At 43.5% G+C, this 22,219-nt stretch overlaps 2 protein-coding genes across 13 annotated transcripts in view; both read left to right on the forward strand.

The window, feature by feature from the left end:
• KALRN (kalirin RhoGEF kinase) overlaps nt 1-8,694 on the forward strand; it is a 514,059-nt gene extending 505,365 nt beyond the window's left edge. For 10 of the 12 annotated variants that reach the window (XM_057430148.1, XM_057430152.1, XM_057430155.1 and 7 more), the window contains 4 exons: nt 821-899; nt 3,408-3,608; nt 4,524-4,662; nt 6,903-8,694. In XM_057430148.1, the coding sequence (XP_057286131.1) occupies nt 821-899; nt 3,408-3,608; nt 4,524-4,662; nt 6,903-7,448 (965 nt within the window). In that variant the 3' untranslated portion in view covers nt 7,449-8,694. Of the gene's footprint in view, nt 1-820; nt 900-3,019; nt 3,609-4,523; nt 4,663-6,902 lie in introns of those variants that run through there. The other 2 variants (XM_057430156.1, XM_057430157.1) reach the window with 2 other exon arrangements.
• Nucleotides 8,695-13,125: 4,431 nt separating this feature from the next.
• UMPS (uridine monophosphate synthetase) lies at nt 13,126-18,477 on the forward strand. Its single transcript, XM_057430166.1, has 6 exons — nt 13,126-13,273; nt 13,520-13,673; nt 15,132-15,800; nt 16,486-16,661; nt 17,232-17,346; nt 18,157-18,477. Exons 1-6 carry the CDS (start codon nt 13,130-13,132, stop codon nt 18,336-18,338), a joined length of 1,440 nt encoding a protein of 479 aa, XP_057286149.1. The 5' UTR covers nt 13,126-13,129; the 3' UTR covers nt 18,339-18,477.
• The last annotated feature ends 3,742 nt before the right edge of the window (nt 18,478-22,219 follow it).

A 22,219-nucleotide genomic window follows, 5' to 3' on the forward strand; every position in this document is an offset into this window, starting at 1 on the left:
CAATAAAAACACTTATCCTGGACCTATCAGGAATACAAGAAACCGCCTAGGAGATGCTGAGAGCCAGCTCCTGCCGTTAGAAAGGTTTTTCATTTCTGCTCCTCTCACAGGGCTCACAGCCTCCCAGTGTCACAGAACTTTCTGCAGTTTCCTAGCAGGTCCCTGCTCTCTATCCCAAGACTACTTGTCTTTACCTCTGGGCAACAGGCTCCATGTTCTGGTTGGTGTTCCCCCTGCCTTTCCAGCAGTGCCAGTAGCACCAGCAGCTTCTGCTGGGCAGCCCAGCTGGGGTCTGCAAGTCAGTTCGCAAAATGTAGCCCCCAAGCAATGCAGCCAGCATAAGAAGGCTGTGATGGAGGCAAGCCCCCAGCACATGGTACTGCAGGAATGTGGGTGATTTCTCATGATGGTGAGGTGAGCAGAGCTCACATTTCCCTATGTTTTAGCAGCTCTAATGCATAACTAGGTGTGCAACTGCTTGGATAGCCTGTGCCAGATGAAAGGAGAGCTCATACAGCATAGCTCTACTTGCCAGTTACACACAGATGTGCCCTTAGACTGTCTGTGTGGCTCTTTTCAGTGCAAAATTGCAAGGACAGATTAGAATCCACTTTATTCATACCTTCCTCTGGGGAGCTCTGGCTTTCAGTGGTCCAACACATTGGAGCTGTCCCTGAGCAGTATGAAACTGGACCCCAAGTGATAATGTTTGCTGTTTTAAGTAATGCAATCTCACATAATTCTAAAATATGCTGTTTATAGTCCACAGGAAACTGTCTTTAACTTTATGCTTTCCTGAATGTACTTTGTTCTCTCAAAGACTCTGCTGCTGACGGTGCTACTATTTCATGGAAGGAAAACTTTGACCTCGCTTATGCAGAGCTGCATGAGATTGGGAGGTAATATTAACCCTGCTTATCACTGCAATAAAACACCGAAACAATGGCTTGAAGCTTTTTCTTTGGATTAAAGTTTAAGCTGCCCCTTGTAGTTAGTGTGAACAAGGCTGCTACTTTCAAAGAGCATTGCCCATTAAATACCGATTAAAGTACTGACCGGTTAAAATACTGACTAAATTTTGTTTTTTGAGATCAGTTGTGATTTGAGGATTGCAACTTGGCAAACTTGTGAACAATTAGGCAGCTAAATCTCTGACAACCATTGGTAGTTGTCGCTGGTATCTCTTCTGTCATCTCTGATTTGATGCAAACTTTCGAAGTCATGACGATTTGCTGGTTCTGGATAAGCTTAACCTCAAAGCCTGAGTTCGCTGAAGCACTTAGGCATGTGACCGACTTAAATCACATGCCAAAGCGCTTTGCCAGTTGGGACGGTCAGCTGACAGGAGCCTAAATAGAAGCTGCATATGTTATCAGCCCTCAGTGCTCTGCAGAGACAGCAGATAAGGGGCATGCAAACAATTCAGGTTAATGCAGTTAGATCTTCAGCTCAGAGATCAGAGGTGGGCAGCCTTACCTCCATCCCTGGAAAGGTGATGGAACAACTTATTCTTGACACCATCTCTAGACATATCAAGGATGAGGGGGTCATTAAGAGTAGCCAGCATGGCTTTCCCAAGGGGAAGTCATGTTTGACCAACCTTATAGCCTTCTATGAGCAAGTAACTAGGTGGATGGATGATGGTAGAGTGGTTGATGTGGTTTTTCTTGATTTCAGTAAGGCATTTGATACTGTCTCCTACAGCATCCTCATAGATAAGCTAAGGAAGTGTGGGCTTGATGATCAGGTGGTGAGGTGGATCAAGAACTGGTTGGAAGGAAGAAGGCAGAGAGTTGTGGTCAATGGGGCAGAATCTAGCTGGAGGTCTGTGACTAGTGGAGTCCCTCAGGGGTCGGTGCTGTTTAATATTTTCATCAACGACCTGGATGAGGGAACTGAATGTACCCTCAGCAAGTTTGCTGATGATACTAAACTGGGAGGAGTGGCTGACACATCAGAGGGCTGTGTTGCCATTCAGCAAGACCTGGACAGGCTGGAGAGTTGGGCGGAGAGGAACTTGATGAAATTCAACAAGGGGAAGAACAACCCCATGCACCAGTACAGGTTGGGGGCTGACCTGCTGGACAGTAGTGAAGGGGAAAGGGACCTGGTGGTCCTGGTGGATAGGAGGATGACCATGAGCCAGCAATGTGCCCTTGTGGCCAAGAAGGCCAATGGCATCCTAGGGTGCATTAGAAAGGGTGTGGATAGTAGGTCGAAAGAGGTTCTCCTCCCCCTCTACTCTGCCTTAGTGAGGCCGCATCTGGATTATTGTGTCCAGTTCTGGGCCCCACAGTTCAAGAAGGACAGGGAATTGCTTGAAAGAGTCCAGCGCAGAGCTACAAAGATGATTAAGGGAAGGGAACATCTCCCTTATGAGGAGAGGCTGAGGGAGCTGGGTCTCTTTAGCTTGGAGAAGAGGAGACTGAGGGGTGACCTCATCAATGTTTACAAATATGTAAAGGGTGAGTGTCAGGATGATGGAGCTAGGTTTTTTTCAGTGATGTCCAGTGATAGGACAAGGGGCAATGGGTGTAAACTGGAGCATAGGAGGTTCCATGTGAACATCAGGAAAAATTTCTTTACTGTGAGAGTGACAGAGCACTGGAACAAGTTGCCCAGGGGGGTTGTGGAGTCTCCTACGTTGGAGATATTCAAGGCCCGCCTGGACAAGTTCCTGTGTGATGTACTCTAGGTTACCCTGCTCTTGCAGGAGGGTTGGACTAGATGATCTTTTGAGGTCCCTTCCAAACCTTAGGATTCTGTGATTCTGTAATTGTGGGGCTGAAAGGACAGGAGTCCTCTGGTTCTGCAGAAATAAGGGTGATGTATTAATAAGAGGCCAAGTTCAGCACACGGTTTCACTGAGTAGTTTTACTTTCAAGATCGGTACTAGGCACTAGTCTGTAAGAGTTTTCATAAATGCTCTCCTGCCAGCTCTTTCTTAATTTCTTACTATGCCTGAAACATTGAGACAAAATGATAGGTTAGTGATTATTTAACAAGGCTTTTCTTTTAGTTGTCTGAGAAAGTTTGGGCTCTCTATTAAAGGAACTGGAGAAGGGAGACCCAGAGCTAAAAAAAACCCAACAGATAGAACTTGTAGAAGTGGCAGCAAATTGAACCCAGGGGAGATTGTTAAAGGACATCAGTATGACTGCACAAAGCAAAGTGACACCGTTTGCTCTCAGTGTTTCCTAATCCCCAAAGAATCTTGACATCCAGGGTAAGAGACGGAGGCTCTTTGTTGGAAAAGGCTATGAACAACTTGTTAGATCTGATTCCTTGTGAAATATCAGTGTGCTGAATCAAACGACACTTTGAAAATGAGTGTGTTATTGCATTTAAAATCAGATGTGTTTTATTCATGAGGCCCCTTCATTATTCTGGGGTTTTTGTTGTTTCAGGGGCCGATTCTCCATAGTAAAGAAATGTGTTCACAAAGCCACACGGAAAGATGTTGCTGTAAAATTCATTAGTAAAAAAATGAAAAAGAAAGAGCAGGCAGCACATGAAGCAGCTTTGTTACAGCACTTACAGCATCCTCAGTACATCACTATCCATGATACCTACGAGTCTCCTACTTCTTACATCTTAGTTTTGGAACTGTAAGTATGTGGAGCTTGAATTCAAGTGTATGGGTAGGAATCACGACTCTATTGAGCCCAGGATAAAATTCACCCTGACTTCATCTGGGGAAAGATGTTGTCATGTGGTTTTTATTGATTGTGATATCAAATGAAGCAGCCGTTTTCTGCAGAGCTTCTACTGCCTTTTCTTTACAGTAAATATGATTCAGAGGAACAAATGAAACTGCTTTCTATTCTGGTGAAGCTTGGGTAATTGTATCAGCAGTTAGTTTGTCCCACTGAATAGTATCAGATTTACTTGGGCAGTTTCGTCCACTTTTTACATTCAAGTAAATGTATTACAGCTAGATTGAAGCCTACATTGTGAAGCCTTTTGGTGAAAAGGTCTGTGCAGCAACCATGCTTGCCCCTATAAGGAAAAATAGCAACCAAAATCCAGAATGCTTCTGTGTTACAGTATATCCAACAAAATATATTTGAGCTATTTGATTGTTTATTTATGCAGATAAATAAAGCTAGGTGGAAAACTTTTATGGGGTTAGTTTTCCCACAGAACATATTACCAGCTGAAAAGGTCAATGATTTTTTTTCTGCATTATGCAACCAGCTCTATAAATAAATAGATGAATACAAATAATTAAGAGGATCTGTTTTCAAAGGAATTGCCTCTGTCTATTGAATCCATCCTTAAGCAAATGTTTGAGACTGTTGCTAAATTTTTCAAGGACCAGAGATAACAATTGAGAATTAATCATTCTACCACTTCCATGGCCTGCAGTATCTTGAGATATCATTAAATACTCCTCAGATCTTGCATTTTAATTTCCTCCATTTTTAGGTCATGAAGTTTCCATTGCAATTTTATTTTTAAATATTAACTGTTCCTAGAGATACCATGTGATCTTTCATGTGCAGGGTTTGATTTGTTTACAGGATGGATGATGGGCGTCTCTTAGATTATCTAATGAACCATGATGAACTTATGGAGGAAAAGGTTGCTTTCTACATAAGAGACACAATGGAAGCCCTGCAGTATCTTCACAATTGCAGAGTGGCTCATTTAGACATAAAGGTAAGAAGAAAAGAGAATGCTGCTGTTATTCATTGCCCTGGTACAGGGAGCTTCCAGCTGCTCAGACAGGGAAGAGGTGCAGTCTGTACCCTAAAGAGATGATCACTAAATGGAGAAGCACTACCTTTCAGACCTATTGACTACAGAAGGGACTTGCTGACCTACAGTGCAAGGTCTTTGTGTTCCTTCATACAAGAAATGCACCTGTTTCCTTGATTCACTGGTTTGTTCTGAAGGATTTTCTGGATTTAATGAAGGAGTGGGAGGATGTCTGAGGCAAGAGTAAGATGTCACTAGCACCTGACTGAAGGGGAATTACAAGATAAATACATGGGGTATTTATTTGGGCTCAAACCTGTACCAACTTAGCTACCAGGCTTCCTGAGCAGAGCTGGCTTGTGCCCATGCAGCAAAGGGCAGGCCAAAAGGAGCATCTGAAGCAGCGCCCTGGAGAGACCAAAGCAGAGGGAGAGGAGAGTGCAGGGGAGTGGGAGGTGGGGGGCACTGTCAGGGACAAAGGAAAACAGCATGCTGCATTATGCTGCAGAGCCTGAGAGGGGAACTGGGTGGGAAATACACTCAGGGAGAAGATCAGAAGAACAAGCTGCATTGTGAAGAAATTCAGGCATTCTCCAACATCATGCTCAGTTATATTAGCACAGCTTGTACCAACTTTTTTTTAGCAAAGGGAGGTACTGTACTGTCCTGGATTCAGCATCGTACTGCTGTCCTCGGCAATATCAAAATTATCTTAGATGACAGAGAACTAGTGACTGAAGTTATGATCAAATGTTTTGAGTTTTGTGATCTCCAACACTGATTCCAGTTGCCAGGGATATCAGATTATCCATAATTTTGTTTCAGATTTAAATGTCAATTAAAAATGGAGAATGAGAGATGAATCTAACTTTCTTGTATGGTGGACAATCCAGCTACAAGGAGGTCTCTTCTCAACTCTCCAACCCCCAGGCATGTCAGATGAAATGATGCTTTCATTCTTCCGCTGCCTACTACCACTACCAAAAAAAAGATTCCTTTGTGCAGTACCTTATGTAAGCACTAGTCCCAGAAGGCTAAATCATCCTGGTTTCTTTTAGCAAGATTGTTTGTATTTTCTGCTGTATTTATAGGACCTGTCAAAAAAGTAGGTATCACTTGGAGATAAGAAACTGCACTGAATTCTCTGTTTGATCATAAGATACTTCCCAGAAACAAGGTGGGAAGCAAATATTCTGTGACCTATTTACAGTTCTCCCAAATGAAGGATGCTAAATAAAACACCTTCTGTTGCTAAGCAGGAGATGCATTGGTAGTGACAGCAGACCTAGCCATGGACTGTGTTGTACCAGGATCCTGCTCAAGAACATGTTGATTTTGTCAATGCAGACTGTGCAAGAGAAGAGCAAGCAGAGAGTTTTGAACAGCAGTGCAGTGAACTTTGCTTTATATAGAAACCCATGAGGCAGCAGTAAAATATTCATGAGGATTAGGGGCTATCAGACAGAAAAGTGAGTCCAGAGAGGGTGCAAGACATAAATTCAGAAATCATCAAAAGAAGCAAAACCCACATTAAGTTCCCAGAGCAGAGTGTGTAGGCAGTGCTCAGTATGTCTGACAGAAAGGGAGGGAGATCTTAAATACTGAAAGAGTTGATAAAAGAGAGGGAAAACCAACGGGGATGAAATACAATTGCAGTTTGGCTTGGAAGCCATGACTGTGTGCTGGTTCCCTTATAAAAGGGAACACTGGAATGTTAACTGTCAGAAACAGTAATGGCACATACCAGAGTCCCTCCCAGGATACCTGGTAGTATTTACTTCATGAAGAGCATTTCAGCTACAAGTTACGTAAATTTATGTAGCCGCTTGCCATATAAAGAAATGAAATAAACTGATCACAGATATAGAGGTCATATAAAAATTTAAAAATCTTTCAGTGCTTCTCATCTGTAGATATTAGTTTAGGAAAAGAAACTGTGAGTATTTGGGAGAAAGTGCAGAATCCCAGTGTGTTGTCCTAATGCAAAAGAGGATGTTGTCATTGCAGCTTCAGCACTGATCTGAACTTACAGCAGTGTAAGCAACAGCTGAGCTGGTTCCTTGTCATTCACTCTCTTCATCTGTACCTTGCACATCTGACTAAATGGAAGTTTTGATTGGCTATTAAACCTAAATAAAATCTACATATTTTATTTGCAAAAATACAATGTAATTAAGTTTTCATTATTGTTTTTTCAACAGCCAGAAAATCTGCTCATTGATTTAAGAATCCCGGTACCTCGTGTCAAGATCATTGATTTGGAAGATGCAGTTCAGATCACAGGTCATTACCATATACACCACCTCCTTGGAAACCCGGAGTTTGCAGCTCCTGAAGTTATCCAAGGCCTTCCTGTCTCTCTAAGCACGGATATCTGGAGCATTGGAGTCCTCACCTACGTTATGTTAAGTGGCGTCTCTCCATTCCTGGATGAAAGCAAAGAGGAGACTTGCATCAATGTGTGCAGAGTAGATTTCAGCTTCCCGCTGGAGTACTTCTCCAATGTGAGTCATGCCGCCAGGGATTTCATCAATGTTATCCTCCAGGAAGACTTCAGGAGAAGGCCAACAGCAGCCACTTGCTTGCAGCACCCCTGGCTGCAGTCACACAATGGCAGCTATTCCAAGATCCCACTGGATACCTCCCGCTTGGCTTCCTTCATCGAACGCCGCAAGCATCAGTATGACGTGCACCCGGTCCCCAGCGTCAAGAGTTTCTTGATGAGCAGGATGAGCCCAGGCACATAATGCCTACATGCCTGGGGTCCTACACTGCTGGTCCTGAGGCGAGATGCAGTGAGCAAGCAGGCACAAAGCAGATCTGTCTGTACATAGTCCCAAATTCAGCATTTGCGTTTCATGTGGCTTCCCTAACTGCAGGGTACAAATCATTGTGGAGGTGGCAGAATCTGCCCAGTTCCTCAGGACCAGAGCAAAGGGGGTAACAGTGGCAGGTGCCTGCTCCCTCCCCTTGAGGGGCTCCTTCTGGAGCACCTGGTATTGTTGCATCCCCCACCAAAAAAGAACTGTGGGAAACAAACACCAACTGGAGACGCAAGCCAAAACTGCAGTTGCCTTAATCTTCGTGAGGCAGCCTTACATGAAACCCTCTTGATCTTGCAAATGGAACTCAAAATGTACAAGAGACTAGGAGTAGGATAGTTGGGGGAGTGAGACTAGGCTGACCTTAGCATGTTCTGTAGAACTGGACTGAAGTCGTTTTTGCTGAAATCATTGCAAGCCTGCTCCAGGTTAACAGACAGATTCTGCATGCCCCATATGCCTGGGTCTGCCATGATTTCAGTGGGGGCTTTGCCTGCATAGGACATGCAAGATCAGGCACTAGTCACTGCTGGATCAGCTTCTGTGGTGGCATGGCTTAGATGCGCTCTTGTTGCATTGTAGTGCTCAGACCAAAATCCCCCGTTAATCCTTGGGCTTTCTGCTGTGTCAAGTCAACATCCTTTTGGAGCTATGATTAAGGCAAGGAATTCATTGGAATATACGGCTGGTTTTGACTAAGCACAAAGGGACCATGATGGGTTTTTTTAAATGCATTTTATACACACTGTACAGAAATTTTTTGCAAAACCTGTGCATTGAGAAAAGGCTGTGACCAATTTTTGCAGTATCTGTAAACTAGATGATGATGATGAAGACAATTTTTTCTATCACAGGTTTTCAGTATACATATATTGTATCATATATATAAATATATATATATATATAAAGGATCCTGTTCCATTTCTAGATTCAGAATTGCTTGGCCCAAAGTCCATCTAAGCCTTTCAGAGTGCAGTAGGAGTGGTGAGTTCAGCCTTGTGCTTACAGCTTGAAAATAGTTTTCAGTGTTTAAAGTATGTCATTTGTTTCATTTCCAAACTTGTAAATATCTCTCAGCCACCATTAGCACCTCATCACCAAAGCATTTGTGAGGATATTTTTATGTCCAAAGCCTAATTTGTCATAAAATAAAAAATATTCACAATTAAAACATTTCTCTCTTGCAAGCCAAGTTGCAACATCATCACATTGATGTTACAGTGATGGAGGCAGCCTTAAGTACAACCAAGGCAAGGGAGTGTGTAGTGACAAATCAGCAGTTCGTAGGCTGGCCAAATCTTCCTCTCTAGCAGTGGGCTGGGAGAGAAAACACCTCCGTGGCCGGGACTTCCCCATCTGGCTGCCATAAACTCTATCACCTTGTAGGGTGACGATCAAAGAGGTTAGGTTTTTTCCCCTGGCATGCCAGGACTTTGTCTCAGTGCTGAGTGCTGTTTCTGTGCCTGTAATGGGAAATGTCAGTTGTTACCAAAGGTTTTCTTAAGGAAAAGGGCTCGATCTGACCATGTGTACTCAGTTTCGACTCTCTTGTAAGAGCAAGAGTCAAATTTAATTTACCATCCAAGTAACTCAACTGTGAACCTACAGTAATGTATCTCTAGGAGCAAAAGCTGTCTCTGCCAGCAGGTCATAGAGATACTCTGCAGGTACTGTTAAATTCTCAGGGCTCTGCTAGCCCATATGTTTTGACCCACTTCCGAGCTCAGTTTCATGGCAGGCAGGAGACCTAGCCCTTCTCTTTGGCTTGCTCCATCAGTGTGCTGGAGTGGTAGTATTTTAGTAGTGGAGAAGAAAGGAGGCACATTAAAAAACAAACATTCAGCACCACCTGCATGCCATACAAGAACAGACCTTGAGTTCAGGGAGCTACAGTTAGAAAGGTGAGTCTGGGTGCCCAAGCAGAGTCAGAAGCAGTGTGCAAGGCCATGTGACTCATGGAGAGAGATCTAATACAGGGGTAAGTTTGGGAAAAGCTTGAAAGAGATGGTGTTCATGGAAGGCTAAATCTTCTGCTTGAGGTAGAATCTATCTCAGTCCCCCTCTGTAGCACAGCAGCTATTGTTCTAAGCAATCCAGCAGCACCTCTTAGACAAAGACCAGACTCTCATCCTGAGCAAGAGTGTGAAGTATGCAATTTCTTAGCAACCAAAACTTCTTCAGACAGAAGTCATCAAGGGGTGTCTTTAATTAGCATTAGCCTCAGGTACTTTATCACTTCAGGACTGTTTATACTTCTTCCAATTTGTCAAAGCTGGATCTTTGTGCTGTGATTGTGCTGCTCTTAAGAAAATGTTTATGGAAGTGTGGTTCAGAAAACCCACAGCTTTTATTAGACCTGTGGGTACAGTTGAAGCCACAGGCTTTCCGCTTGGCATTAATACAAAGAAATTCTCATGTATCACGTGAAATCTGGAGTTATTAGCATTCTATTTTCCTACTTCCTGCATTCTCATCTCAAACTGCAACAGCAGACACTTTGGACGCACATGGGGGTGGGTGGGAAAGCTGGATTGTTTAAGGGAGTATTTAAGCCTCTCATTGCTATCAAGTAACAGAAAAAATCCCCTAAAGGCTTAAAGAGGATACATGTGCTCAGATTCAAAAAAGAGATTCCTCATCAAGGGAGAGAGCTGGAGGTGTTGAACTCTGAAGATTTTGAATGATTTCCTTTATGGTTCTGCTTCTTCCATATTCATGTTAGAGAACTCTTCCTGAGCATTGCTCTTCCTACAGCACATTCAGGAAAATCTGAAAATGTTAGTACTTGAAATACATTTGTGGTTATCAACCCTTTTTGCATTTTATCTCAAAGATTTCATTTGCTTGAATAATAGCAAGTTGAAATGAAGTGCTGCTGTACAGAGGAAGTACACCATGCTCGCTTGAGGTCTTTTTCAGACCTTAAGAGACGTGTGTGGCCTCTCTGCCAATCCAGCAGGTCCTGTAACTGTGCTGTAAACTGCAACTCTGTTTTAATAGAGAGATTACAGAAGTAGGCCTAGAGTAAGCCCACTAAGTGAGAAGCACAGGAGCCATCCCCCTTTGCAGCACTCTCCAACTACTGGGGGTTTTGTGCATGAAATACTTTCTGTAACAAACACAGTGAAACAGTTTCTCATAAAGCTCTCTTGGGCCTTTATAAACCCCCCAGAAGAGCAGCTGTGTCTGAGGGGAAGATTTCCACCTTCAGCTTTACCACCCAGAGTGTTCCAAGACCACCAAGTGAAGGTATGATGGTAGCTGCCCCTCTAGCTTCTGCAGAAGCTTCAGACCAGCTAGAATGACCAGCTGTAATACTACCAACAGAGCACCTCAAGTTCGGTGCAGACTGGCACTTTACACACCGCCACCACCTTCAGACATCTTCACAGTGCTCTTCCCCAGCACCGACATCAAAGTACACTTGTTCACAGTGTCCCTGGCGCTGGGCACCAGTGAAACAGCACATGGAGGGCATGGTGATGTGCAGCACTCATTATTTAAGATGGCTACATTTAATAAACATATGTGGCGATGAGTAACTAATTCGCCTCTTTCTGCTCCACTTGGAGCAGGCAGGCCAGGCCGTTTCACTCTTGGCCATCAAACAGGAAATCTGATTGCCCACATAACGCAGGTGTCTGAAGCACTTGCTGCCATGTAGGAGATCCCCACCAAGCTGCCAGCCCCCCTACGCATGTTACTACAGGGATGATACACAGCCAGTCCAGGGTTTTACACTTTAGTATTTTAAAGCAATCCAGGATGTAAAATTTATCAAATTTCTCTCTTCCTACTTGTACCTGCAAGTTTTGTTTAGTCTTGCTGCCCTTTTATTTTAAATTAACTCTTTTTATTTTTTTTTTTCCTGGTAACATTAATCTGTAAAAGTGTTTCACTTTTAAACTACATTAATGCCGAGACAAAGTCTGTGCCCTCAACTGACCCATACAAGTGCTGTGGCTTCACTGGAGTTCATAGCATTTCTGACAATGCTATTATGCCTTTGTTATGAATACCATGACTAAAGGCTAAATGCAGACCCACACATTATGACCTGACTATATATAACCATCCTTTAATACCCTTGCAATGAGGGGACTGCATCAAGTGACCTGGGATAATATAAACTTCAGAGACAGATGTAAAGGCTAGTCTGTGTATACAAAGGTCTACCAGATAATCAACACACACAGGGGATAACCACCCAGTTTTGTTTCTGTTCCTTTCATTGCAGAGGTAGTCTCTCCTCTAACATAGGGCATGGGTTTATTTTCCAGCTCATTCTTTCATGTCCCATAAGAAAATGGTGCTTTCCCAAGGAAACAAAATCAAATCCCATTTTACTAGGCTGACTGCACACTGCCATCAAGTGATGAATTCTTGTTCTGGGATCTTTATAGTGGTGAGTGTTACCATAGTGTCAGGATTCTGAATGTTCGCTGTAACTGTAGTCTTTATTACAAAGCTCGTGAAAAAAACATCTCTACACAAGCCATATTTCACCTTCATGCCCAAATTCTGATGCCGGTGCTTTTACTTCTCTTTCTACCAAACTGTTCAGCATTGCTCTGCCACTGTGGCCAATTTGACTATATTTGATAACTTTTAGAAAGCAAATGCAATAGAAAGTGCAAAAAATAAATAATACACAAATTAAATCTCAGAGTTACAGAGATAAGAGCAAGCAGCTGGAATATACTGATGCTTTTCAATCTTTGCAACAATCAACCGAAGGAGAAAAAAAGGAACAGTATGGCTAACAGCTCAGCATTTTCAAGGTGCAAAGTAATTCCACAGCCTTAATTATTTCAGTGTATTGCTGGTCTGCCTTAAATGTATTTTCAGTTTTATCGCGGATTTCATTTTGTATGCACACAATGTTGTTTTGTAAAGGTAAGTTTGTAAATATTTCCTTTGTAAGTCTAATCACTCGTGTACTGTTGTGAGAACCTGCTGTCCCCCCTTGTTGTTACTATACTGCAGTATGTATGACCACCTACAGATGTAGTTTCCAGCTGTACATCTTCTGTCCTTGCATTCCTATAAATAGAGTATACTAATAATTCAGTTTCTGGGCTTTTTTGATTAAATACAGTTGTTCAGAGAAGACCGGGTCAGTCTCATTTCACACATATGGCAACCTGTCGGAGGCCTCGGGGACTCGGAGCTTCCCGACCACTTTGTACAGCTCACCTGTTTCAGAGGGATCTCGGGACACTAGAGCGAGGACTCTTGCTCCACGCAGCCCTTAGCCTTGCGGGCACCAACTCGGGAACCACGCTGCCGTCTGGGCACTCACACCGAGCGCCGCGGGACAGCGAAACCCCCGGCTCACATCAAACCCACCCCGCGGCAGCCGTTTCCGCTTCCCAGTGGGAAGCGCTGCTGCCGCCCGAGACCGGCACCCCCCGAGCGCGCCTCCTGCACGGACGCCGAGTACCGAGGGGGAGCGGCGCCCCCTGCCGGGCGGGCTGGGCTCTGTGGCGCGGTACGGTAGGGCAGGCCGGGCCCGGCGGGGAAGAGCGCCGCGCTGCCCTCCTGCGCATGCGCGCAGTTCTCTCTTCCCGTTTCCCCGCTTCCGTCATCTCCCTGCGCGCAGCGGGATGTCGGCGGCGGGGCGCGTGGCGGGGGCGCTGCGCGAGGCGGGCTCCCTGCGGTTCGGTGACTTCGTGCTGAAGAGCGGCCGCGCCTCCCCCGTGTACATCGACCTGCGCGGGCTCGTGTCGCACCCGCGCCTCCTCCGGCAGGTGCCCGCCTCTGGCGGGGCTGACAGGCTCGTTTAGCTGAGGGAAGGCGGGAGGCACGGGGCCCGGGCCCGGGCCCGCTGGGTGCGGACGTTGTCTGTCCGCTCGCTGCGGGGACAGCGGCTGCCCCTGGTCCTGTGGAGGGAAGAGTTTCTCATGCGTTTGCGTTGCTCTTCTCGGCAGTGCGTTCCTTTGATCACGGTCACACCAGTCTGATTCCTTAAAGGAGCGTTTGGGTTTCTTTTTCAGGTTGCAGATCTTCTCTTTCAAGCAGCCAAAGATGCCGGTGTGCCGTATGACTGCGTGTGTGGTGTCCCGTACACCGCGCTGCCGTTGGCCACAATTATCTGCTCAGAAAAGCAGGTTCCGATGCTTATACGGAGGAAGGAAGCAAAAGACTATGGTAAAACTTTCAGATCGAGAATTTGTGTCTACTTCTTGTCTTGTTTGGGCAGTCTGTGGCTCTCTTGTAAAATGTGCAGCATCTCCATTCCAATTTAAGGTTAACTGCTCTAGTGCAAAACGGAGCTCCTATTCCCCCTCAAACATGCCTCCCACAGCGCCCCAACCTGATAAGGCTCTCCCAGCTGGTTGCTGATGAGGCTGCAGCTTGAATCCTTGCTGTAGTGTGTTTGGAAACTCTTGAGGAGGGCGATTTTTGTCTATTGGGGTGGGTTTTGTTTGTGTCTCCAGCACCATCTTTTTTCCCTTAGCACCACTAGCATGCTTTTGGGTTACTGGCCTCTTCTAGAGACCAAGATATGTAACTCAGTTTCTCTGATATGCTGAGAACAGTGACACATCTCATCCCCAAACAGATTTTGAATACGGACAAGAGGAACCTCTCTAGTCTCTTCAGAAGCCATTTATTTGCTTTTGATGAAGGAAGAGGGAGAAAAGGCTGAAGTGTTTACCTACCGTAGCAGCTGGATTTCTACATGTGACAAGACCTATACTCTTCCTGTAGTATTTAATTAGAAAGTATGCTTGTCAAAACAAATGTAACTCCTGTGTTCATGTGTGAGGCATGTAAACGTTTGCTGTTCCTTCTTGTAAATGAAAAGTCAATTGTGACAACAGTTAACTGCCAGGCACAAGGTTTCTGGTGTCACATGTGTTGCAAAGCTGTAACACACTTGTTTTCTAGAAAGGCTGTCATGGTCTAAGCACCACACTCCCTGCATAATGTTCTCCTGCTGCTTGCTGCTTCCTGAGAAAGCATACATCCTTTGTTGTTGCCCTCCAGGAGGTCTTTCATAGATGTGTGCCTGTTGTTGGTTAAGGCAGAGGCATTTGGGGCTCTACTTGTAATTGTTCTAACAGGCATATTAAGCACAGAATGCTGCCTGTGGAAAATAGGGAATATGCTGAAAAGCACCAATAACTTGGCAACTTTAAAGACTTGCTAAATAACTGGAGAGAACAGTTTTGTAATTTGGAGCATTCAGTTCATGGCAATACTAAATTGCTGTAGGCATCTTATCCAGAGATTTAAATTTCTGCAGTTAACCATATGTCAGTTTTGTTAATGGAACATAACTTCTGGAACCCAAAGAAATACTTCATTAACTTGGAGAAGTAACATCTTGATGAATTGAATTACAGATCAGTGACTGAGCTGTGATAAGACCTGAGATAAATGGTATCAGGTAATAACTAAACAAATTACATCGCCATATTTACAGTGAATGTGAAATTCCTATTTTCTTGAAATCCAGTTCCATTGGACACTCAGGATATGCTGCAGTGTAATTTGAACAAGTTGATCTCAACATTAGCATAACAAGTTAAAATTTAGATACTTTTGTGGGGTCTTTTAAAGTTTCTTTGTTTAGTGGAGTGTTTGCTTTTTATTCTTAAGGTACTAAGCGGCTGGTAGAAGGCACGATTAATCCAGGAGAAACATGCTTGATCATTGAAGATGTGGTAACAAGTGGATCTAGTGTACTCGAAACTGCAGAAGTTCTTCGGAAAGAAGGATTAAAAGTCATGGATGCCGTAGTGCTCTTGGACAGGGAGCAGGGTGGGAAGGCCAGGTTAGAGGAATGTGGAATTCGCCTGCACTCTGTGTGCACATTGTCTGGGGTGTTGGAGATCCTCCAACAGCAAGGAGAAGTGTCTGTTGAGATGGTTGAAAAGGTGAAGAAATTCATTCAGGGAAATGTATTTGAGCCAGTGGCTCAGAATGGTCCTGCTCCTTTGAAGAGGCTGTGCAAAGAGCTGAGCTTCAGCGCTCGTGCCAAACTGCCGGGGGTGCATCCTATTGCAGCCAGGCTTCTTGCACTCATGGGAAAGAAGCAAACAAATTTATGCCTTTCTGCTGATGTCACTAGCTCCAAAGAGCTGCTGCAGTTAGCTGCCACCCTGGGCCCCAGCATTTGTATCCTGAAGACTCATATAGACATCCTGAATGATTACACCCAAGAGGTAGTAAAGGAGTTAAGAACGCTCGCAGATCAACACGAGTTCTTGATTTTTGAAGACAGGAAATTTGCAGACATTGGAAACACAGTGAAACATCAGTATGAAGGTGATTGTCATCAGCCTCGATTTACTGTAACTTCACTGTTTGTGTAACTGCAGTGCTGGTATGGGTTGCCAGGACAGATTGTGGAATCTCCAGCCTTGGAGAAGACTCAAGGGGTCAAAGCCCTGAGCAGCCAGATCTAGTTTTGAAGTTAACCCTGCTCTAAGAGCATGACCTCCAAAGGTCCCTTCCCTCCTAAACCTTTTTATGTATCTATGGTTGTGCTCAGTAAGCACTTCTGACTGGTTGTTTGCTGTGATAAAACAGTGTGGCTTCTTGAGGCAGCCTGCTATTTTATGCTCGTGTGGTTGTTATGGCTGTCATTCGATTCTGCATTTGCAACTGTAGAAGCATTTTTTTCTGTTCCGTATCTCCCGAATGATCTGCATACTGTATCGAAGGGTAGCACCTGTGATGGTGGATTTCTAGGTTTCCATAAACGTCTCAGTGAGCATTAAAGGTGTGATGCTGAAAAGCATTTGTGAAAAGTAAAACAGAGATTACACTTTTTGATTAGGCAGCTGTCAGAACTGTCTGACACTGAACTCGTAACTGTCAAGCTTGAGTAGTAAAACTGTCTTCTAAAATGTGAGTGATTAAGCATGCAGCTTGTTTTTGTTTAACTTGTGTTTCCTGTTTAATACATTTCTAATGAGGCTTTGCCTGTGTCTTTTATCCATGTCCTCAGGGGGTGTGTTTAGAATTGCATCCTGGTCAGACATCATTAATGCCCATGTGGTTCCCGGCTCTGGAGTTGTCAAAGGTCTGAAGGAAGTAGGTCTTCCTCTCCAGCGTGGCTGTGTTCTGATTGCTGAGATGAGTTCCCATGGGTCACTTATAACGGCTGAATACACAAAAGCTGCAGTAAGTAGGCAGTCTTTTTTGGGGTTAAAAGCTTGTAAAGTGTTGTGACAGGGAGGTTTTATGGGCTTCTAGTATTTGTACTTCCAAAAGTCTCTCCAGCTCTAACAGTTACAGTTGTGTTTGGTTTTTCTCCTTGGAGACTCAGAAATCTGACTGGTGGTTAAAGGTTGCAGCTGTAGGCTCGTCTGGGGAGGTGGTCACAGTTCATTCTCTAAATTCTATTAAACACACCAAGTTTGCTATTAACACCAGCCCCCAGACCTCCCTCCCCCCCCCCCCCCCCTTTTTTTTTCATGAAGCGATAAATTTCTAATTGGTTTTAATTCTTCATTCACTGTAGTATTTATAACATAGAAAAAAACTAGTAACACTCATATTCCTGGCTGCAGGTGCAGCAAGATCAGTGGGGGGTGAGTTAGCTCTGGGTGACTTTGTATTGGTAAAGTAAGAGCAGGTGTTTGATGCTGCTGCCTTGCACAGCTTAATAATGTGTCAAAGGGTGGATGAGAAACACATTGCTAGTCAAGGTTAATTTTATGTATATCACTTGTAACTGCTGATCTGTTTCAGGTACAGATGGCTGAAGACAACTCTGATTTTGTGTTTGGATTCATATCTACATCTAGAGTTAGTAATAAACCAGAATTTCTTCACTTAACTCCAGGGGTGCAGCTGCAAACTGGAGGTAATGTCTTCCGAAACATTTATAGTCTGTCTGTAAATACAGTGAGTGATTTAGCCTTCAGTGAAGAAGTGACTTCTGAAGAAAGTTTGATTGCTGATTCTCTGGTGGGAAGAGTCTCTGTTTGCTGCCATTATGGGCTGCCTTCTGCATTTCTGGGTATGCTGATCTGAACGGCAGCCGGCAGACTACACAGCTTTGTCCGTGTGCTCAGGTCTGTGCATACTGTAAAGCACAGTCCTTAAAACATGTGAAATGTCTTCAGATAGGTTACATAATCACATGCTCAGTAGGAGTGGAAGAAAAGGTTTTTGACAACTACAGAAGTTTGTTGATGCTGATGTAGATGCAGCATGAATGAACTGGAAGTGTTACACTGATGTGAGAGGTTATCACTGAACCAGGTAGAGGAGATGTGTTTCTCTGCAATTTTTGTAATTCTTTGTAATTTACAAAAAATTTGTAATTCTTACAAACTCCGAAGTGAAATTAACAGGCTTTTATGTGAAATTTTTGGGGTTTTGCCTGTTTTAAGCAAAGTGACAGCTCATTGCAGTAATCCCGGTAGGTGCTTCTTTGCATACCAGTCACAACAGACGGAACAGTTAAATTATGAAAAAGGAAGGTGCCGTCTGTTAAATTGTGCCTGTGTAACAGGGGGTTCACTAGTTGGAGTCACAGTTCTAGTTACATGTTTGGGTTGTTAGGGTGAGAGCTGGAACAGCATACCTGTTCTCTGTTCCAGCAGCTCTTTGAAGGTTTTTAGTAGATACGCTTTCATAAAACTAGAAAAAAATGGTGTTTCTGTTCCAGGTGATAACCTTGGGCAGAAGTACCTAAGCCCCAAGGAAGTTATTGGCGAAAAAGGTTCGGATATCATTATTGTGGGACGTGGCATCTTGTCAGCTTCAGACCGTCTTCAAGAAGCAGAGAAGTACAGAAAAGCAGCTTGGGAGAGCTACTTAAGCAGACTTGGTATTCATGCAGAAGATTGAAAGCAGCCTGCTTTGCTAGTCCATAAGCAAAGCTGAAGGAGCTTCAATCATCGTGAGACTTCCAGTTAAATATATAGACACTTCAGCCAGTAGAAAACTGCCCTTTTGGAGAACTAACTAAATTGTTTTTAACTGTTATCATACAGATTAAGTTGTACACACCATGGTTGTGTTTTTTAATAATGGAATGTATAAAATCAAAAGTTGATGCTCAGTCTTAAAAAAGCTTTTCTCTGTTGAAAAACATTGCATGAAACACTCCAAGGGTATTTGGCTGTTGTTGCTTTTCTTTCTTTTCCTCACCCTCAAATTCCTTCTGGCTATGGGAACAGTATTTTAGTGTTCTTAATAAACTTCCGTTGCAGACCTGACCTGCTGCCCCACTCTCACAGGATTACTCAGCTCTGCTATTTCCAAGGAGCAAGTATGGATGGGTCTTAATCCGACACTGTGAAATTGAATAATGTGGTGTTTAATAAATACTTTTGCTACTGTTTTCTTTTCATTGGGTCTGTAAGTCTTTCTTCTGTGGCACTGTTACATACCATTTTCAGAACTCCAGTATTACAAAAGTCACTCTAGTATGTTTGTGATTGCAGGAATTACTCATGCTTCTGTTTACAGGAGTTACAAAGAATTTTTCAGAGCAACTAGTTGTTGTGTGCTTAATTACAGTTAGAGCTGTTGATTCCTTTAATGAGAGGAAACTGTAGGCTAGGAATAACTGTATATAGTGAGAAATGTTTTCTTGGCATTAGTACTTGCTTTTAACTAAGCCTTTCAAAATAAATCTGAGTTATGCTGAAGTTCACAAAGTTTTTGTTGAGTGTTGGTTGTATTTAATCTATACAGAGTGTGTAAGACTGAGGGATGAAGACTTGGTCTTAGACTTGGCCTTAGGCTTCTTGTATTTTTGATGCTGTGGTCTGTAGCCAGTCAGGGTTCAGAAGCAAACAACTGGATGACTTTCCTGGCTGGCTGTGTTGGAGATGATGACTTTACCCTTACATACTTCATATGCCCTGGAGGTGTGCTTCCACTCATTTTGATGATGGGGCTGCTTATGGGGCCTAGGAGTTGGTTAGTGTGGAGAGAATGTTGAAACTTAGTCTGTGTGTGTGTGATTTGTTTTCCCTTCAAGCTAACATTTGGTTCAATAGTTGTCTTATGTATCATAGTTTGCCTCTGGAGAACTCCATCCTGGAAAGATAGAGGCTCTCTGGCCATCTTTCACAGCTAGAAAATGATGAAGGTGTTGTATCTTGTGCAGCCACCCTGCAACAGTCGTGAGTCTTGGTACTTGACATCAACTTCTGAGAAGTTCCTGTCCTTCAAAGTGAATGGAGGATTTGGAATTTGTTTACTGTCTCATCCTAATCATATAGCGGCTTTGAGGCCTGTAGCAGAAACAAAACTTTCTCAAACTGTTTTGCAGGAAATCACTTGTTCCACCAGAGGGAGCTAAGATCCCATTTTTGTCAGTGCAATCGACATCCTAGCTCTTTTACAGCTAATTTCCAGTGATGATGGTACCTACTCTTAAGTATGCTTTGGATGAAAATCTGCCTGGTTTTCAACCAGTCACACCTATTTAAAACAGTAGAGTTTACCAGAATGCTCCCTTGGGCTGGAGTTCAGCGCTGTTTGTTGTTGTAGGCTCACTGTTACAGTGTAAGCAGATTTTTGTGAGTTTGGTATTTTCCACTAATTGTGCTGGATCCACATGTTAAGCAGCTGACATCCATGCAGCCAAATCCCTGAGCAGACTCTTTAGAGAGCTAGTTTATCAGGCCTTTACCTGGAAGAACAGCCACTGCATTTGGAGAGATAGATGTGATTTAATATCCAGTCACTTAGAGGATATGTGCTACTGATTTTCTTCACAAAACGAGTTCTGAGGAGCAGATCAATTGGAAAACGTAATTTCACAGTCCTTCATTGTGCACTCAGTAAATCATCCAGAAAGAGCTGTATTCTGGTGCTTCATCTGACACCGATGTTGCAAACATTTCAATTAGTGAAACAAAAACATGTTACCTCCTATATGCATTCTTCTGTCAGAATGATTATAGAAAACAAGTGTGTGCACTTCCTTTGAGGCACCTGAAAGTGATTAAAAAAACATTTCAAATTAAGAACAAATGTTAATTTCCTTTCTTGCCCCTGCTGCTCACATTCATCGCATGGTTCCTGCTGTTGGTCCCAACTGTTCCTAACATGGGAACTAGGTCACAATTTACAAAACTCATTTGCATCATAATATATGAATCTGAAAGTCTTGCAGTTCATTCTCTGATCTGATTGAGTCTGGGGTAGAGGCGTAAGGCTATATTTAAATTACTGGGTTATCACATGATTTGTATTATCTGCCGAGTAGGCATTTATATGAAATTGTCATCCTTAATCCACCCTGGAGTATGGTTGCAACAAAATGAAAGGATATCATGCTTTTCATAGTGAAATAAGACTGATCAAGTGTTGTCAGTGCTGGCAGCAGGAGGAAGGCTGACTTTCTGCTTTTTCAAAGCAGTGTAGCAGGGACTGTGTGAGACACCAGCACAAGCTGGAACCATTAAGGAATTGTTATGTAGTTTTTGATATTTGTATGTAAAGTTCACTCTATCTCTCTGAGGTTGTGGGTATCTGTCTAGCACAAGGTGTGCTGTGTCAAGGGAACCCAGCCTGGACACTTCAGTCAATGTAACTGCGTACGTACAGTGCTTTACTCAGACTTAAAATTCTTGCAAAATCTTGATAAACCCAGCACTGAATTAAATATAACAGGATTAAATTTTTTGTGCTTAAAAGCATTTGTACGTCACAGTATCAACATTGCAATAATTGACAGGTCATACTATAGTTTCATTAGCCTTTTCTATGGAAAGTTTATTCAAGACTTAATCCCAGAAAAATAACTGAATCACTTCCCTTTATGCGGAAAGCCTGTTGCTGTGGATTTTTTTAGCAAGTGACATAAACATTGCATTTAGGGAACAGGACCAAAGAATGTGAAACACCCAGAGGAAGTTTCCAGATCTGAGTTTTGGAGGTCACTGTCTCAGGGAAATGCTCTGTTTTGGAAGACTTGTAACTGGACTGTGGGCTAGACAGGCTGGGTGTTTTGTTTGTTTGGAATCACTCTGTTGGTTCTTGGTCAGCCTGTACCACAGTGACAAGTACAGCTTCATGTTTGAATGATGCAGCAAATTAAAACTCAGCCTGCTCCAGCTTCAGGTTTTCCTCTACCTCTTTTGGCAGGCGTTTGCAGGCTGGGAGCTGTGACCATGCCTGCATGTCCGGGTTAACTTTGTCCTCAGTCTTGTTTCTCTGTTTCTACATGATCCATGTTCTGCTCTGAACATTTTCTCATAAGCTGATGCTATCCACAGTCAGGCTGTGAAAACGCAGGGTTGTAGATGGAGGCTGGAATGTACTGAGAACAGGAGAAAGCCCGAGCAAGGCTCTAACTATGAAGTTCTTGCTTACGGCATGGCCTCCCGAGCAGAAGTGTGATGGTATGCCGTAGGCTGCATTTAGCCCAATAGGTATTGCAGAAGGAGAAGCCAAACTAGTGCAGTCACTTTTGATCTGTTCCTGAACAACTAATAGTAGCTATACAAAAGAGTGTTTACAGAAAGGACTATTTAGATGGGAGAATTCTGCAGTGTTCCCTGTAGCTGGTAATTTCTGCTTTCCTGAGAGGTATAATTTTAGGCTGATGATGGGAGCAGCCATAAAGGCAACCTGAATATAAGGGGGAAAATATTGAACAGAAGAAGACTGCTCAAAAAAATGAGGAAAGAAAACTCCTGCCAGCCTGGGAACCAGAAGCGTCCCTGAGGAGTGCAGCTGGCAGATTTGAAGTGCAGCTGAATACCAAG

The sequence above is a fragment of the Pezoporus wallicus genome, unplaced genomic scaffold (genome assembly GCF_028554395.1).
Source record: "Pezoporus wallicus isolate ANWC-B61680 ecotype Strahan unplaced genomic scaffold, APGP_CSIRO_Pwel_v1 contig_5261, whole genome shotgun sequence".
NCBI classification, from domain to species: Eukaryota; Metazoa; Chordata; class Aves; order Psittaciformes; family Psittacidae; genus Pezoporus; species Pezoporus wallicus.

Excerpts from the sequence above, each read along its gene's own strand:
- UMPS (XM_057430166.1), top strand. The coding sequence starts at position 13,130 with ATGTCGGCGGCGGGGCGCGTGGCGGGGGCGCTGCGCGAGGCGGGCTCC. Across the intron at positions 13,274-13,519 it reads ACCCGCGCCTCCTCCGGCAG|GTTGCAGATCTTCTCTTTCA; the intron begins GTGCCCGCCTCT and ends TTTCTTTTTCAG. Across the intron at positions 15,801-16,485 it reads AGTGAAACATCAGTATGAAG|GGGGTGTGTTTAGAATTGCA; the intron begins GTGATTGTCATC and ends CCATGTCCTCAG.